Source organism: Tamandua tetradactyla, chromosome 19 (genome assembly GCF_023851605.1).
Source record: "Tamandua tetradactyla isolate mTamTet1 chromosome 19, mTamTet1.pri, whole genome shotgun sequence".
Taxonomy (NCBI): Eukaryota; Metazoa; Chordata; class Mammalia; order Pilosa; family Myrmecophagidae; genus Tamandua; species Tamandua tetradactyla.
In genome coordinates this window covers 57,587,235-57,604,917 of record NC_135345.1, presented here as the reverse complement: position 1 = coordinate 57,604,917, position 17,683 = coordinate 57,587,235, and the positions used below count along the sequence as shown (strand labels likewise).

At 38.7% G+C, this 17,683-nt stretch overlaps 1 protein-coding gene across 1 annotated transcript; it reads left to right on the top strand.

The window, feature by feature from the left end:
• Positions 1-235: 235 nt before the first annotated feature.
• Positions 236-15,970, top strand: NOA1 (nitric oxide associated 1). The gene is made up of 7 exons (XM_077136972.1): positions 236-1,700; positions 2,626-2,790; positions 3,342-3,547; positions 6,848-6,979; positions 7,944-8,060; positions 11,466-11,586; positions 11,959-15,970. Exons 1-7 carry the CDS (start codon positions 551-553, stop codon positions 12,153-12,155), a joined length of 2,088 nt encoding a protein of 695 aa, XP_076993087.1. The 5' UTR covers positions 236-550; the 3' UTR covers positions 12,156-15,970.
• The last annotated feature ends 1,713 nt before the right edge of the window (positions 15,971-17,683 follow it).

Below are 17,683 nucleotides of genomic sequence, written 5' to 3'. Positions count from 1 at the left end.
AATTTGCGCATGCGCAAATTGTAAACCGATGGCGCCGTGGCTGATTGCTAGTTCTGACTGTAGTTTGCCTGTCGGATCCGGTCAGCAAAAGATATCTGGGAAGATTTTTGTTTTTTCACTGTTGTTACATTTTTTTGCTCCTGCAAAAAAACCAAAAAGATTTATTAATAAAAGATTTTAATTGTGACCCGTGAGTCCGCACTTCTATTTTTTTGCACTCCTGAAATCCAAAAATCACTAAGCTTTTCAAAAATGTGATTTACTAAGGGGAGAAAGGGGCTTGCCGGCGGAGGCGCACTGAAGAAGCTTAATGAACAAACCAAAGCGCTCATTATCATCTTCTGCCGGTCTAGGTTTCTATTTAGGGCCTTGGTGCAATTGCAGCAGAGCGCTCCAATCGCGAGAATTCACGGGATGAGACGTGGAAAGAAGAACCGGATGAGGCAGGTGACAAGTGACCACTCCCAGGCACCAGCAGGAGCTCGTCTCCCGGCCCCAGTGCGCGTGTGCGCACGTGTCTCCGCCTCTTTGCCGGAGGGCGGTGTTCCTCATGCTGCCCGCGTTTCTAACGCGCCGAGTTCTGTGGCCTTTACTGTGGGGATCGGCTCCCGTGGTAGTGCGCCATGGCCTCCCGGAGCCCCTTCTCGGGAGGGGATGTACGGCCGCTTCCTTCTTCCAGCACTTCTCCAACCTGGGACGTGAGTTTCCTCGTGGCCCGACGGCGACTCGGGACTATGGTGGAAGTCCCGACTTGGAGGAGCGTTTTCTGTTCCCCGAGTACATCCTGGAGTCAAAGCCCGCACCGACCTCCGAAGAGCTGCTGGAGGAGCTACGGCAGCGGCAGGAGGAGGAGGAGCGGCAGAGGCAACGGCGGCGGGAGCAGCGGCAGCTGCAGAAGGTACGGGCCAGATGTCGGGAGCACCAGATAATGGGGCATCCAGACCCGGCGGTGCCGTCCAGCGGCGTGAGCTGCTCGGGCTGTGGAGCGGAGTTACATTGCCAGGATCCCAGCGTGCCTGGCTACCTGCCCAGCGAGAAGTTCCTCAGTGCAGCGGCGCAGGAGGACGGCGGGCTAGCGCGGACGGTGTGCCAGCGCTGCTGGCTACTGGTGCACCACCAGCGCGCCCTGCGCGTGCAGGTGAGCCGCGAGCAGTACCTGGAGCTGGTGAGCGCCGCACTGCGGCGACCCGGGCCCTCCTTGGTGCTCTACATGGTAGATCTGCTGGACCTGCCCGATGCCCTGCTGCCCGACCTGCCTGCGATGGTGGGCCCCAAGCAGCTGATCGTGCTGGGGAACAAGGTGGACCTGCTGCCCCAAGACACCCCGGGCTACCGTCGTCGGCTCCGCGATCGTCTTTGGGATGACTGTGTCCGCGCCGGGCTCCGGCCATCCCCTAGCCACCAGGGGCCACAGGACCCGGGCAGAAATGGGTCTCGGGAGCTGGCGGAGAAACGGAATCCGCCGTCCCAGCACCGTACGGTGCTCAGGGACGTGCGGCTGATCAGCGCCAAGACCGGTTACGGGGTGGAAGAGTTGATCACCGCGCTTCAGCGCTCTTGGCGCTACCGCGGCGATGTCTACCTGGTCGGCGGCACCAACGCCGGCAAGTCCACTCTCTTCAACACACTCCTGGAGTCGGACTACTGCACCGCCAAGGGCGCGGAGGCCATCGACAGAGCTACCATCTCCCCATGGCCAGGTGAGCCTTAAGAGCCTCGGCCTTTTTCGCTCTCTGAGAAGACGGATGTCTGGTGGTGGCCCGAGGCTCCGATTACATCTCTGTATAATGTCCACCAGGGGGTGCCTGGAATCTTTCCTTTTAAAATTCTCTCCTTAGGACACTAGTCTCTTTTCTGAGTCAGTTTAGTGCTTGGAGATACTATATATTTTTTTACTAATTTTCTAGTGGAAATACTTATGGAGCACTTCTTTGTGTCAGTCGCTGTTCTAGGAAATGGCGATACGCCAGGAAACGTCCTACCCTCTTGGACGTTTCCCTTATAGCCTTCTAGTTTTATGTTCCTCCCAAAAGTCGTGCTTCCTTTTACTCCATGAACTTCCTTTCACTCTGCAATCCTACTCCCCACGTCTTGAGTTTATTCATGAGAAAGTATGCTATGCATGTTTAACATTTGAGTAATTCACTAATGCAATATATGTGGCTTTGTTGAGAAGAAATGTCTACTTTGTCACAGAAGTTTCTGTAAATGGCTCCTTCTGTGACCATGTTTGTATTTAACAGTTGACTCTTTAGTGTTACTAGCTGCCCCGTTTATTCCTTTGAAATCAGTTTAATTTTGTTTGGTAAACTGTTTTTCTTCCCTATCTTGCTTACACTTTAGTTGCATTATACATAGACGTGCTTTTGTACTGAATGGTAGCATGGTGAAAATGGAAAAAATTTAAGCCTACAGGAACTAGAATTCAAATCCTAGTCTAGGCTATGATCCAGTCTCTGAGACTGTTTCCTCATCTCTAAAATGAAAATAATTTTATAGAGGGTCATATCAAGGGTTGATTAAGATAGAACACAGTGTAGCTCCTCAAAACTGATAGTTTTCCTCCTTTTACTCCCTTTTTTGGTACAATGTTTATAAAAACATACTTATTCTTTGGTATTTCAGGTACTACATTAAACCTTCTTAGGTTTCCTATTTGCAACCCAACTCCTTACAGAATGTTTGAAAGGCACAAGAGGCTTAAAAAAGATGCGGCTGAATCTGAAGAAGCTCTTACTAAGCAAGAACAAAGTCAACTTAATATCTTGAAAAAGCATGGTTATATAGTAGGTAAGCATCTTCCACAGGAAAACGTAATGGTTCTATGCCAAAATTCTTTGTTGAGCAACCTGAAATACAGCTGTCTGGTCATTAGAACTTAGAGCCCTTTTAAAGCATGGCTACTTTTTGGAAGTTCAGTAATCTGTGAAAATGGAGATTGTGATACTTAGAGAAGTCCAGGAAAGGAAGCATGCAATAACTGTCCACCTAGACAATGTCAGTGGTAGAAGCATTTTCCCCAAGCTATTCCCTCTGCCAGGTAGACCGTTACAGATAGTAAAGACTGTTCATTTCATGCAGCAGCTTAAAAACTGAGCTGTCCCCTTTCCTTGGTATCCCTTTTCAGCCTTCCTTTATTAAAAAGTTTGATTTCCAACCTTCCCCCACCCCCCATGTGTGCCCAGCCAGACACACACTTGATCATTGCAACAGTGTAACTCTCATGCTTTGTTACAAAGATAGCATTGTTTCCATTTGCTGTAGTTAGTAATTTATTTGAAACAAGCAAAAAACTGTCTGGAGTCAAAAGTTTTAAAGGAGCACCTGATAACTTATTCCAGGAAGAGTTGGAAAAACATTCCTATACTCAAAAGAAAAGACGGATGAAGCTGCCTTTGAGTTTGATGCTGATTCACTTGCCGTTGACATGGAAAATGAACCTGTTCTGGTTGCAGAAAAATCCACCAAAAAAGTAGAATTGACCCCACAAGATGTGAAAGATTCCCACTGGTTTTATGATACTCCTGGAATTACAAAGGAAAATTGTGTATGTATTGGTTTGTTTTAGAAATATTAACTGTCATTGTGTAAGTACTGTATTAATTGGCAGAAACAAGAAAAGGGACTATACTTTCATTTTAGACTCAGTTCTGATTCATTCATAGAAGCAATTCACAGATGACTCCATATACCTTCTAGTACTGCATTATATTTGGTAGACTTCACTGCTGACAACCTATTTGCATTATCATTGTGGGTGTTAATGTTGGTTAAGAGACATTTACAGAATCCTAGACCTTTGAGGTTGGAAGGAAATCTCAGACATTACTGCTGCAGTTCAACTACTTATTCCATGCTTGAATTCCCTTTATAACACATACATGAAAAGGTCATCCAGCTTGAACTTAAGAGTGACTCACCCATCAGCTAAAGCAGTATCACTTTACCTCCCCAGGTAACCCATTTAGTCTTTGATTCTCTTTGTGTTCAGCTGAAGAGTTTCCCTGTATGTTAGACCCATTCTTGAAGTTCTATGAAACCAATGTAATGCCAATGTAATTTCCTTACAAGACCTTGATTATTTTAAAGGTCAATGTCCTCTCTCATTGTCCTTCTATCCTTACCCTTTTCTTCTCTTTCATTTGTTCATCTGATGAACATTGAACACGCATGCTGACATAATCCAGGTAATTTGTCTTCCTTTCCTACAGCTATTCTCTTTGAGAGATAGGGCCACAACCATTTATTCATCATCCCATGCTGCCTTTCAGAATGTTTTATTTCTTTTGTTTTTCTTAAAGTATGATACTCAGAACTGAATTTTTGCATCAGTGCCCTCAGATGAGTTTAGTTTGGAATAGGGTTAACTCTACCTGTCCTGCCTTTATACATCATTTGAATCCAATTGTAGGATCTCATGGCAGCTTTCGATCTTGCAAATTTTATTTTCATTTGCAGTTTTGATTTTCATCCAAGTTGTTGATTGATTCAAGCTTGTTTCTTGCAACAGATCTGTTAATCAGTATCCTTTGAATCTGGTTACTGACCAGTTTCTAATTCACTTAATTATGTCTGTATCTCCCTGTGTTCTAGTTTGCTAGCTGCCGGAATGCAATATACCAGAAATGAAATGGCTTTTAACAAGGGGAATTTAATAAGTTGCTGGTTTACAGTTCTAAGGCTGAGAAAATGTCCCAATTAAAACAAGTCTATAGAAATGTCCAATCAAAGGCATCCAGGGAAAGATACCTTGGTTCAAGAAGGCTGATGAAGTTCAGTGTTTCTCTCTCAAATGAGAAGGCACATGGCAAACACACTCAGGGTTTCTCTCGCATCTGGAAGGGCACATGGCAAATACAGCGTCATCTTCTAGCTTTCTCTCCTGGCTTCCTGTTTCATGAAGCTCCCCGGGAGGCATCTTCCTTCTTCATCTCCGAAGATCACTGGCTGGTGGACTCTCAGCTTCATAGTGTTGCTCTCCCTGAATCTCTCTCTCCAAAATGTTTCCTCTTTTGTAGGACTCCAATAAACCAATCAAGACCCATCCAAATGGGTGGAGACATGTCGTCCCTTAATCCAGTTTAACAACCACTCTTGACTAAATCACATCAACCCGGGAGATGATCTCATTACAGTTTCAAATATACAGTATTGAGTAGGGATTATTCTACCTTTATGAAATGGGATTTATATTAAAACATGGCTTTTCTTAGGGGGCGTACTTCCTTTCAAACCAGCACACCCTGTGATAGAACACCAAGTTCTTAAGTATTTTTCCTTCCTTTGCCTCATCAGGATCACTTATAATTTCACTCTCAGAATTGTATTCTAGCCAGTATCCTGTGTCAAAGAATCACGTTGATCATTTAACTTTTTTCTACCCTCCTAAAGTAATTGTGCCCAGTTTTTGATTCCTTAGTAATCAATAATGTCACCATAACAATGCTGCTTTCTAATAGTGTTCTGTTCTGTCACTTCAACTTCATCAACTAATTCTTACCTTTCAGAGCCAGTTGGGTCTAGGATAGCAGTTATGTTAGTCATTTATACCTTATTGTGAAGCAGTTGTATCAGAAAGGCAAAAATTTGCAAAATATTCCAGCCAGCAAAATGAGATCCTCAAGTTTTTAAATGTGAAAGGTCTTACAACACTAGTAGTTTCCATCCATGCCAATTTTACAGATAGATTCATTTGATGCCTTAAACCAGTGTTACCCAAACTGAACTAAAAAATTTTGTTGTGAAATAGAAATAATAGGCTCTCTGCTTTAAAAAGGTTAAAAATTTTTCCTTACTGAAAGGAATTTTATTGTGCTTTTTCTTTTTTTCTTTTTCTTTGTGTGTGTGTGTGTATGCTCTATGGACAGGGTAGCATTTCATTTTTTTTTCCATGTGAGTATCCTATTATTGCAGTACCGTTTATTGAATTTTTTGTTAGTTTATTTGCCTTTGTTGGTTCATTTGTTTGTTTGGGAAAATGCATGGCCCTGGAATCAAGCCCAGGTGTTCTGCATGGCAGGTGAGAATTCTACCACTGAACTACCCTTGCACCTCCCTTTATTTCATCTTCCTAAACACAAATGCTGAAGAAAACTATTTCCATCTCCCTTGTAAGATATTTTCTTGTGACCCTCTCCAGGTATAACTTACATTTTTATTTCTTTTCTGTTTTTCTTAAGAATCAATTTCACAAGTTTATCCATTCTTTTTACCTTCTCTATTTTTTTTAATCAGATTTTGATTCCTTAAATCTAAACAGAATCTTATACTTTCTGGTTTTCCTGAAGTCAGAGAATTCACAATTTTCTCTCATTTTTTGCTGAATGTTTCAGGAAGTTAAGGAAATTAAAAACCAGAATTTGAAAAGGGATTCTTCAAGCTCTTTACCTGCTTCTAGAATGGAGTGACCATTTTGCATCAACACACACATAATTGCTACTAGAACATAAGGTAGTTCCCTTACTTTAAACTAACAAGCACTGCTCAGTTGGAAGCCTTGATGGGAAAAAGAGTTTATTTTCTTGGAATTAAAGTAGCAATATTTTCAAATTCACACCAGTTTTGACATTTAGCAGATGCTGCTAACATAGAAAAAGTTCATACTCCTATAAAATTATTTTGCCATTACTCAAGTTTAAGTTGTAAAAGAAAAATAGAACCACCAGTAAATTGAGATTGATTTAGACAGAAAGAATGTATGTAAATTTTATGTGCAGCAAATTCTGACATTACTTTGGTTTATTGTGAATTCTGGAATGTTAACCTTCAACACTTTGCAGATAAATCACAAAGTATTTTATCTTCAGTAAAAGTAATTCTCTGAAACACTCTACCATTTGCTTTACAGATTTTAAATCTTCTAACAGAAAAAGAAGTAAATATAGTTTTGCCAACACAGTCCATTGTTCCAAGAACTTTTGTGCTTAAACCAGAAAGTGTCCTTTTTCTGGGTGCTATAGGCCGCTTAGATTTTCTGCAGGTAAGAAAAATCCATACCATTAAAAAAAAAGTCTGAGTACTGAGATTTGCTAGAAATATTTCAGGGAGAAAAGTAGGAGAGGAAGGTCAGATATATGAACAGAATTGACAAAATGTTAATAAGGTGATGACTATGTGGAAATTGATATTTTATTCTTGTTTTTATATGTTTGGAATTTCCCATAATAAGAACTTGGTGGAGGAGAAATGGGCCTACACACACAAAGAACTAACTGTCAAAACTATTATCAGTGAATGTTGAGTACCCCATACAGCTTGGCATTTAAGACACGATACTGCCCCTTTCCTGTGGTGGTGTTTCATTTGGAAATCATAAGTCAGTCGTTTAGGTACAGGGTTGACATGCATTGAATACATTCAAGAATTCTTTATATCCCATAATATGTATGCTTTTATCTATGTGATTTTTTGGTTTGGCATTCACTTGCATAGTTTCATTTTGGGGATCTGGGAATATTTGTTGAATTGTTCCTTATTTTGCCAGAGTGAAGGGATAAAAGGAAAATGAAACATTAATGTACAACACTGAATACAACTCACAGACCATTACTATAGCACATTTCTTGGGTTTTGTGTTCATAATTTATTGAAAATTTAGCCTTAGACACTTAGAACCCTTATACATTTCATTAGAGCCCACAGAACATTAATATTTAAACAGTGACAGGTAAAGAGGACAGTATTTCCTTTTTGTTTTTAATAATGGATGTATTGTGGAGTTTTTAATGGTATAAACAAATCTGTAGAAGCAGTCGTAATGTCCTATGATTGTTGAAATGCACTCCTTCATTATTATGCCTTCTTTATTAGACAATATAGCTTGACCACAACTGCAATTACTTAAAAACGTAGCTTGATTTTTTTGTCACTGATTGTAACAGGTAATGTGCTGGTTTGGCAAGTTTAACATTGTGTTAAGTAATTTCTTTTTTTCCTTTCTTAAGGGAAATCATTCAGCTTGGTTTACAGTTCTGGCTTCCAGATTCCTTCCTGTGCACATCACTTCCTTGGACAGAGCAGAAGCAATATATCAGAAGCATGCAGGTCATACATTACTCCAGGTAAGGAGACATGCTTTGACAGTCAGAGTTAATATATAGTGATAGTCCTATAGCCCCGCAAAGAAAGCCTTTGTTGGACAGGACTGTTTTTGTTATATCATCTGCAAGTTCTCCCTCACCTCATTCTCCTTGAGAATTCTGGCTATAAAGTGAAATAGACTCTACGAGAAAAGGGGGAATTGGTTTGGACCAATCCTGGCATAGCTATAGAACTGTACTTTTTCTAGACTGCACTGCCTAATACAGTAGCCAGTAGCCACATGTGGATCTTAAATTTAAAGTAATTAAATAAAATTTAAAATTCAGTTTCTTAATTAGGTAGATTACAATACTAGTGGTCAGTGAGAGAGAGGGTAAGGGGTATGGGATGTATGGAGTTTTTGTTTTTTCTTTTTATTTCTTTTTCTGGAGGGATGCAAATGTTCTAAAAATGATCATGGTGATGAATACACAACTATGACGATATTGTTAAATATTGTATACTTTGGTGTATGATATAGGAAGATATCGCAATAAAAATATTTTTTTTAATTCAGTTTCTTAGATTGAAATGCTAGAGATCAATGAAAGGGAGGGGTAAGGCGTATGGTATGTGTGAATTTTTTTCTGTTTTCTTTTTATTTTTTCTGAATTGATACAAATGTTCTAAGAAATGATCATGATGATGAATATACAACTATGTGATGGTATTGTGAGTTATTGATTATATAACAAGAATGGAATGATCATATGGTAAGAATGTTTATGTTTGTATGTGGTTATGTTACATAAATAAATTTTTTAAAAATTCAATTTCTACTAGTGATCATTGAGAGGGATGGGTAAGGGGTATGGTATGCGTGAGTTTTTCTTTTTTCTTTTTATTTCTTTTTCTGAAGTAATGCAGATGTTCTAAAAAAATGATCATGATGTTGAATATACAACTATGTGATGATATTGTGAGCTATTGATTATATAACAAGAATGGAATGATTATATGGTAAGAATATTTGTGTTTGTATGTGGTTATGTTTCATAAATAAAAATGATCATGGTGATGAATATACTACTATGTGATGATATTGTGAGCCATTGATTGTACACCATACAGGGAATGTTTGTATGTTAAGAATGTTCATGTTTGTATGTTGTTTTCATTTGATAATACAAAATAAATTTAAAAATAAAATTATAATATGATATAATAATACCTAATACATAATAAATAATAATTACAGGCATACCTAAAAATAAATTCAATTTCTTAGTCCCACTAGCCACCTTTCAAATGCCCAAAAGCCACATCATGCAGAAATTTCTATTGAACAACATTTTCCTAGATGTAATGAACAATGAAGAGAAGTCATGAATTTTGCCACAACTAGGGACACTGCTATTGGTGTCTAGTGAGTAGAGGCTAAGGATGCTGTTAAACCTCCTTCAGTGAATAGGACAGACCCTTTCCCACATCATATAATTATCAAGCCCCAAATATCAGTAGTGCCAAGGTTGAGAAACCCTCACCTAGGTGGGGTAGATCTCCTGGGTTCTTAATCCCAGGACACTTATATTTTATCTCACCTTCTCTAGCTTATACTCTCTTGCTCTGCTAGGTACTTCTTTCACCCTGTAAATATGCTCAAATTGCTCTCATCTTTTAGGATGCCCTGCTTATTCATCCCCTTTACAGTCCAGCTTGCCCCTGCCTCTCGCCTCCCATCCTGCCACTGAAATTGTCCTAAGTTCATCAAAAACCAGTTGCCTAAAAAAAACAGCTGCCTAAATGAGAATATTTTCCATCTTTCTGAACCTGGCCTTTCTACAGCCTCTTTTCAAGATTTTCTCCCTTTCTTCTGTGATACTACACTTTACTTTGCAGACAGTTTGTTCGAAGTCTTATTTTTGGCTGACTTCTTTTCTTCCATGCGTACTTTAAACATTTATAGCCTCTCCTCCAAGGTTTTGTCTTCGACCCTGTTCTATCCTAATTTCCCTGCTCAACCCAATTTATTCCCACTATGATTTACTAGTATTCTACTGAACGTCTCTGCTAACTGGCACTTTAAATGTTAAGATTTTTTTTTTTACATTTTAAGGCAAAGTGAAATTGGGATTTTTTTAACAAGACATACCATACCCACTGTTGGATGGTGTATACAGTATAATGGTTAAGATCACTGAAACCAGACAGCCTGGGTTCAGTTGCCTGCTCCTCTCCACCACTTAACAAACCTTGACTTCAGTCAAGTTTTCCTTATCTCTCTGTACCTACCTCTTTGGAAAGGATTAAATGACAGGGCACTATCCTAAGTGCTATATGAGTGTTTGTTTTTGCTATTATTATTGCTATAGTTATAAAACATATATCTGTTGCAAAAATAACCAGGTACATCCAATATACAGGTGATTAGCATTAATATTCATGCACTGAAAATAAGTCAAAACATAAAATATGTACCCTCCCTTCAAAGAAGATAAAAACAAGCCTAACTTGAAAAATCAATACTTTTTTCTCTGTGGATTTCCTAAAAAAGCCAAACTGAAATTGTAACACCTATCTTTGTGTCCTGGCCTTGAGTAGGCATTCAGGAAAAAGTCATTAATGAAAGAATAAATAATTATCCAGTTCCTTCCAAACTATGGAAACATCTGTAAACATAAAAGCAGAATTTTACCCATTGTACATGTACTATTGACTTGTCGTGAAATGGGGATTAATCTTTGTGACCAGGCCTTTAGGAACTCAGCTATATGGAAGGACAGTACTTTAACTGCCCAACACTACTTTATGTAAAGCTCTTTGGAGAACTGTAGTCATTTAAATTAATAAAGCCTTACTCTGCTATAAGGTTACTGCCGTATACATGCCCAACATGTGGCCCTTGGCACTGGGATTTATAGGCTTCATCTCGGTCATGGAGCGCCTAAGCTTTACCCTAAAAATGATTTGGTAGGGAAAGGAGAAGGTCTCTGATGTAAGTCTAGAATTGGCACCAAATAGGTGGAAATAAATTTAAATAAGTAATGGCCAGGGGCACTGAAATGTAAAGGTAACCAAAAGCGGAAACCTTCGGCGGGAAATTTGAATTAGACTGTCCAGATACACTGTAACATCTGGAGTATCCAGTCAGTGAAGAAACAGGGAAGGGACCTGTGTGCTAGGCGTAGGGAATAAATACTACTGCTTTCAGTTGGTCGGGGCGCCAGCCATCGTTTTTTCAGTTGAGCGCCCATTCTTGAAAGATTGTGAATAAAGTCTTTTCTCCCCTCCCCCCAAAAAAAGTGATTTGGAGTTTATCAAAAGTTGAATGTTTAAAGGATTTTATTCTTGATCCCTGTACAGAATTATCTTAGCAGTAATTCCTTTACTATTAGAGTTCCAGGAGATTTAAACTTCCATGCATCTTTATTTTATTTCATTGGAAGGTTCCAATGGGTGGAAAAGAAAGAATGGCAGAATTTCCTCCTCTTGTTGCTGAAGATATTATGTTAGAAGAAGGACTTGGTGAATCTGAAGCAGTGGCTGACATCAAATTTTCCTCTGCTGGTAATTTTACACCACGTTCTTTTTAAAAATTGAATATAAGTCAGCTTTACTCATTTATAATACATTTTATAGAAATGTATCTTAACTGATATTTGCTGAGTATTTTAAGGAATACATACAAGTTTACTCATAAAATGCAACCTACTCTGAAAATGAATTTATACTTTCTCAAATTTATTGTATGCTTTTTTAAATAATTTTTATTAGAGAAGTTATAGGTTTACATAAAAACATGCTGAAAATGTATGCTTTTTTTAAAAAGTGAAAGAAAAAAATAACCTTTTTTTGCTTCATTTTGAGCTTAGGTTTAGTGTTTACAATAAATGGTTGTTGCTGACACCTTTTTGTCTTTTGTCGCATGTCTTCATTTAGGTTGGGTTGCAGTAACACCTCAATTTAAGGACAGATTGCATCTCCGAGGTTATACACCTCGAGGAACAGTTTTGACAGTCCGGGCACCTCTCTTGCCACATATTGTTAACATCAAAGGAAAGCGCATCAAGAAAAGTGTGGCCTATAAAACCAAGAGGCCTCCTTCCCTTGTGTACAATGTGCAGAGGAAGAAATAATACCCAGTCCCCCCCACCCTTTTTAAATGTCTTAATAGCTGATCTTTTAAACTACTCTGTATTATGTCTGTCTATAATGTGTTGGAACTTGTAAATACAAGTTGGAGTGTGTGTATGTATATCTGTGACCCAAATATACCTAAAAAGGAGACCACCTGCTACATTCAGTTTTCTCCCACTGTTGTTTTTTTATTGCTCCGATATCACTTCTTATTTCAAGTCTATAATTGACAGGGCAGTTTAGCAATTAGCATATGAAAAAAATGGCAGAAAATCCATTTCTTCAAAATACTTTGGCTTAAATAAGCTAGAGGTGAGTAGGTGGCTCTGCTCCATGTAGTTATCCAAGGACCAGCTGGGTGGAACACTCCATGACTTCCATCTCTAGGTCCAACGTGGTGGCTCCAGTTGTCATCATTTCAGAGCAAGTGAGAAGGTGGGCAGCTACTTCCCTAATTTAAAAGAAGAAAAGAAAGCTGGAAGTTGAATGTATCACTTCAATTCACACAGCCACAAGGAAGTTGGGAAATGAAGAAGAAAATGGAGACCATTTGTGAGTTTTATTACTTAATGAAAGAAGGAGAGAATGGATATAGAACAATTAGAAGTTTACATTTCACAATTTAAAAGTGCCTGAAAACTCAGATAGAAAGATAAAGTTTGAATACTCCTTTATTATCTGAAGTCTATTCTGCAACTTTATACCCTATGCCCTTTAATCATTTTTTTTTTTTTTTTTTTGCATGAGCAGGCACCAGAAAACAAACCCAGGTCTCCAGCATAGCAGGCATGATTTCTGCTGCTCAGCCACCATCGCACCACCCCCTTTAATGATTTTATTAACTTTTGCCTGTTATATACAGTGTATAACACTTAGTATAGTTAAACCTTATAAATACATCAGCCAGAAGTCTTAACCTTTTGTTATTCCTAAATCAGTGATACTTGGGCTGTGTGTAATGACCAGCTTGGCAAGTCACAAATCCTAATGTTGTAATAAATGCTAGTGGAATAAGCTGTGCTGTATGCAGTCAGACCCATGAAATTCCTCTAGATTCCAAGGGTTCATATACCCTTCTTAATAGAGACCCATATTCTCTGCCAACGTGTGGAAGCTCCTAAAATTTCATACTTTCCTATCTTCTGCCAAGTCTTTTGCCACTAAGTACTCTTAGAATAAAGATAATGAAAAAAAAATGTAGTGTAACTTATAATAAATTTGTAGGTCTCATTTTTAGTGTTTCGTGGTGAGTACTGTGAGTATCTTGGGGAAGATATTTCTTTGCATATAAAACTGAATTTCCCTGTATATGGCATCACTGGTCCCCAGACACTAAACACCAGTAGCAACACCCCCACCCCCTCCATCTAATCATTGTGACAACGAAGAAAAGTACCCTGACATTTCTAAACACACCTCCAGAGTGCAACAGCTTCCCAACTTAAAAAAGTAGAAGTCTTTCTAGTTGTTTTATTTTTATTTCTGCAAAAAATGAAATATCATTAAATTTACAAGGTGAAATTGTGGCCATTTATTTCTCTTTTGTTGAGAATAAGAGTTCATGGTTTAGAGTTTAGGCCTGAATCTTTAGATGGATTGAAAAAAAATAGCATTAAATTTGGAGAAATATAGGATCTACCCACATTACCCTTGTAAATCAAGAATTTTAGATTCTTAATTTTAGATTTCCTCTCCATCTCTCCAGGCTTTCAAGCCTCTAGCCAAAAATTTGGTATTTAAATATTCACAGTTCATTTTCTCAGGTCTCTCTGACCTGTAAAATTCAGTGGTTTTTATTTCATAAATTTGACTTTGGAATATCTAAAAATGTTCCAAGGTACCTTTCTGGGAGTTTCAAATAGCAGAACTTACTACATAAATTTTAATTTCCTTTTATATTAGTTCACCTCTTTAGGTCTTGATTTTCTCATCTATAAAATGAGGAAATGACACTAGATTGTTGTGAAATGTTCCCAGTCCTAATCTTTTTTTTTACATGGGCAGGCACTGGGAATTGAACCCGGGTCCTCTGGCATGGCAGGCGAGCATTCTTGCCTGCTGAGCCACCATGGCCCACTCCTAGTCCTAATCTTTTGTGATCCTGATCTAAAAGGGCAGAAAAGATAACAAGTTGGTTAAAACGTTTAAGATGAATAGTGCAAAGATTCTCTTACCTAGACTTAGTTGAGGGTATCAACTGTAATCTGGTATTAATTTCGTCCATAATCTTCCAACCTAATAGCCCAGGTACACTGCTGGGCTGTTAAGTGCTCAACAGTAGATTTTAAGAAGATTCTGAGAGGCGCACAGGTAAATTCAGTGGTAGCATTCTTTCCGGCCATGCAGGAGCCCCAGGTTGTATTCCTAATCCCTGCAGCCCCACACCCACCCTGCCCAAAAAAGAAAATAGGAAAGAAAATTGTTACTGCGTTAGTTTCTGAAATTTGGTCTGTTTTCTGGTACCTTTTAACCCATTCATCTGAACATGGAGACTTTCCTTGAATAATTAATCATGTACACCATGGTGGTATACCAGAGTTAGTGGGTCGTTTTTTTCCCCAACAAGGAAAAGAAACTAACAGAAAATTGTTGAGACAGCACCCTTGCTTCCACAGAACAATGAGGTTTTAAGAGGCTAGACAGCAACTAATCAAGTTTATATTAAATTGTTTGCCTGGTTCTGAAAAAAAGTATATCACCTTTTTTATTTGCAACACCAAAGGAAGTGAAATATGTGCCAACAAAGGGCTTTTATGTGTCATGAGGCTGAACATTTTAAGTAACCTCTGCTTTTCCCCTTTAATAAGGCTAGAGTAGCAGCATCATCCTCAAAGTTACTAAGACAAACTGAAGTTGGTAACACACTTTGTATTTTTAATCAAAAAGTGAAGCCCGTGAGCCCCCAGTCTTGGGGGTTGTTCATATGAAACTTAACCCCATAAAGGATAGGTCAAGTCTACTTAAAATTTAGGCCTAAGAGTCACCCCCAAGAGAGCCTCTTTTGTTGCTCAGATGTGGCCTATCTCTCCAGTCAACACAACAAACAATCTCACCACCCTCCCTCTGTCTATGTGGTACATGACTCCCAGGGATGCGGACCTTCCTGGCAACATGGGACAGAAATCCCAGAATGAGCTGAGATTCGGCATCAAGGGATTGAGAAAAACTCTAGAATGAGCTGAGACCCAGCATCAAGGGATTGAGCAAACCTTCTTGACCAAAAGGGGGAAGAGTGAAATGAGACAAAGTGTCAATGGCTGAGAGATTTCAAACAGAGTCGAGAGGTTATCCTGGAGGTTAATTCTTATGCATCAAGTAGATATCACCTTGTTATCCAAGATGTAATGGAGAGGCTGGAGGGAACTGCCTGAAAATGTAGAGCTGTGTTCCAGTAGCCATGATTCTTGATGATGATTGTATAATGATATAGCTTTCACAATGTGACTGTGTGAATGTGAAAACCTTGTGTCTGATGCTCCTTTTATCTACCATATCAACAGAAGAGTAGAACATATGGAATAAAAATAAATAATAGGGGGAACGAATGTTAAAATAAATTTAGTTTGAAATGCTAGTGGTAAATGAAAGTGAGGGGTAAGGGGTATGGTATGTATAATCTTTTTTTCCTCTGTTATCGTTTTATGTCTTTTTCTGTTGTCTTTTTATTTCTTTTTCTAAATCGATGCAAATGTTCTAAGAAATGATGAATATGCAACTATGTGATGATATTAAGAATTACTGATTATATATGTAGAATGGAATGATATCTTAATGTTTTCTTTGTTGTTAATTTTTTTTAATTAATAAAAAGAAAAAAAGTGAAGCCCTCCCAAACACCAGGGTTTTACTGTGTAATTCCCCAGGGTCTAAATTTGTTTGTATTACTATGGCACCTACTTCTCATGACAAGGTGGAGAAGTGGAGTACAGATGCAATCTTGTATGCTTGTGTTTCTTGATTATTTGAACACTTCCTGCAAAATGGCATCAAGGCTGGCTTCCTGTAGATGACTTACTTGGAGCTCCAGCTGTGACAAACATGGTAGAGTTGTTATTGCTTCACTGAGTAGGCACCCAGTACTCCAGCCTAGGCAAGCTGTTTCATAGCCTCTGATCATTTACCCTGGCTTCCCTCCCACTTGGCTCTGCATCATGGAGCAATAGAATCATTTCCATTCTTTCTCGGGCTGTTCCATTTTCCCTTGGCTGCTTTCCTTCTCCCAGGGGGATTTTCTCTTAGCTGTCAAAAGTAATGCTTAAACATTAAAAAACAAGGCTTCAAACTCATGTGAATCGAATAGTTAGAACCTCTGCCTGCTCTTAATGTCTCTCCATAGTGTTATCCTCCCCATTAATGTAGTGGATTAGGAGTGGTTCAAAATTAATATTTTAACATCATCTAGGAATAATGTCTCACCTTTTCCCTCCATGTGAAAGAACATCATTATTCTTATGTTTAGGTAATAGCTAGCTCCAGGAGTTTCATGATCAGAATACTCCCAAGTATATCTAGATATCTTCAAACACACATTGCATGGTTCCCTAGGTTTCTATGTATAGTTTTGTTTAGCCACCATAATCAAGATACAGACCAGTTCCATCAGCACCCATGTTGTTAATCACTATATATTACTGACTATAAACCCATCACATATCTAAAGATGAGAACTTTTCAACCTTAGGAAGGAAGCACACATCTTAGAAAAGGTAAAAAAAAAAAAAAAAACATTTGAAGACCTCTAAAGTTAATGACAATTTCCTTGGAAATTCTGAGTTTCCACTTAATTCCACATAAACTGCCACTTAATTAGGTTGTTGGCTTCCTTTGAATTCGATGATATAAAATTCCAACCTGAGCATATTTTTCAAAGATAGGTACTGGCATATATACATTTATATATGATTTGCTGTGACCCTGCTATCTTACTTCAACAATGCTGCCTGAACTTAAACAAGTGTGTACCAGCCTGATTTCTACATTGTCTTATCACCTCAGATAGCTTTAAATTGACTGTGCCTTCAGGGCTGGCTGGGAATTTCACATTGCTAGTGAGCTTGCCAAGTACCACGGACAGATCACAGCATGAGCGGAGATCTTGACCCACAGAATTGTGATTAAGAAAATGGTTTAAATTACATACACAGGAAATTTAATACTTCCAAGGAATTACAGCATTAACCTATCATGAAAAAGAGATGAAATTTTTTAACCCTAGCCCTACTAATGATAGAGAATTTACAAGAAACATTCGCTTACAAATCAAAGCACTTCAAAAGCCAAATTGTTAAGACAATGAATCCGATAGAAGTGAAAACAGGAAGGGGGATTGATAAGTGAAATTTGTGTTTATAATCATTTCTGTTTTCTATTTTATTTTAATAGCACTTTTACAGAATTGTTTATTTAAATAGATCCGGTTTTGCTGGCTTCTGAAAAAAAAGTTGCTGATTTGGCCGTGAACTTGTTTAAATGACCCTGCTTTTTCTAGTAACACTCATCCTGCTTCCTGTTCCTTGTTAACATCTTC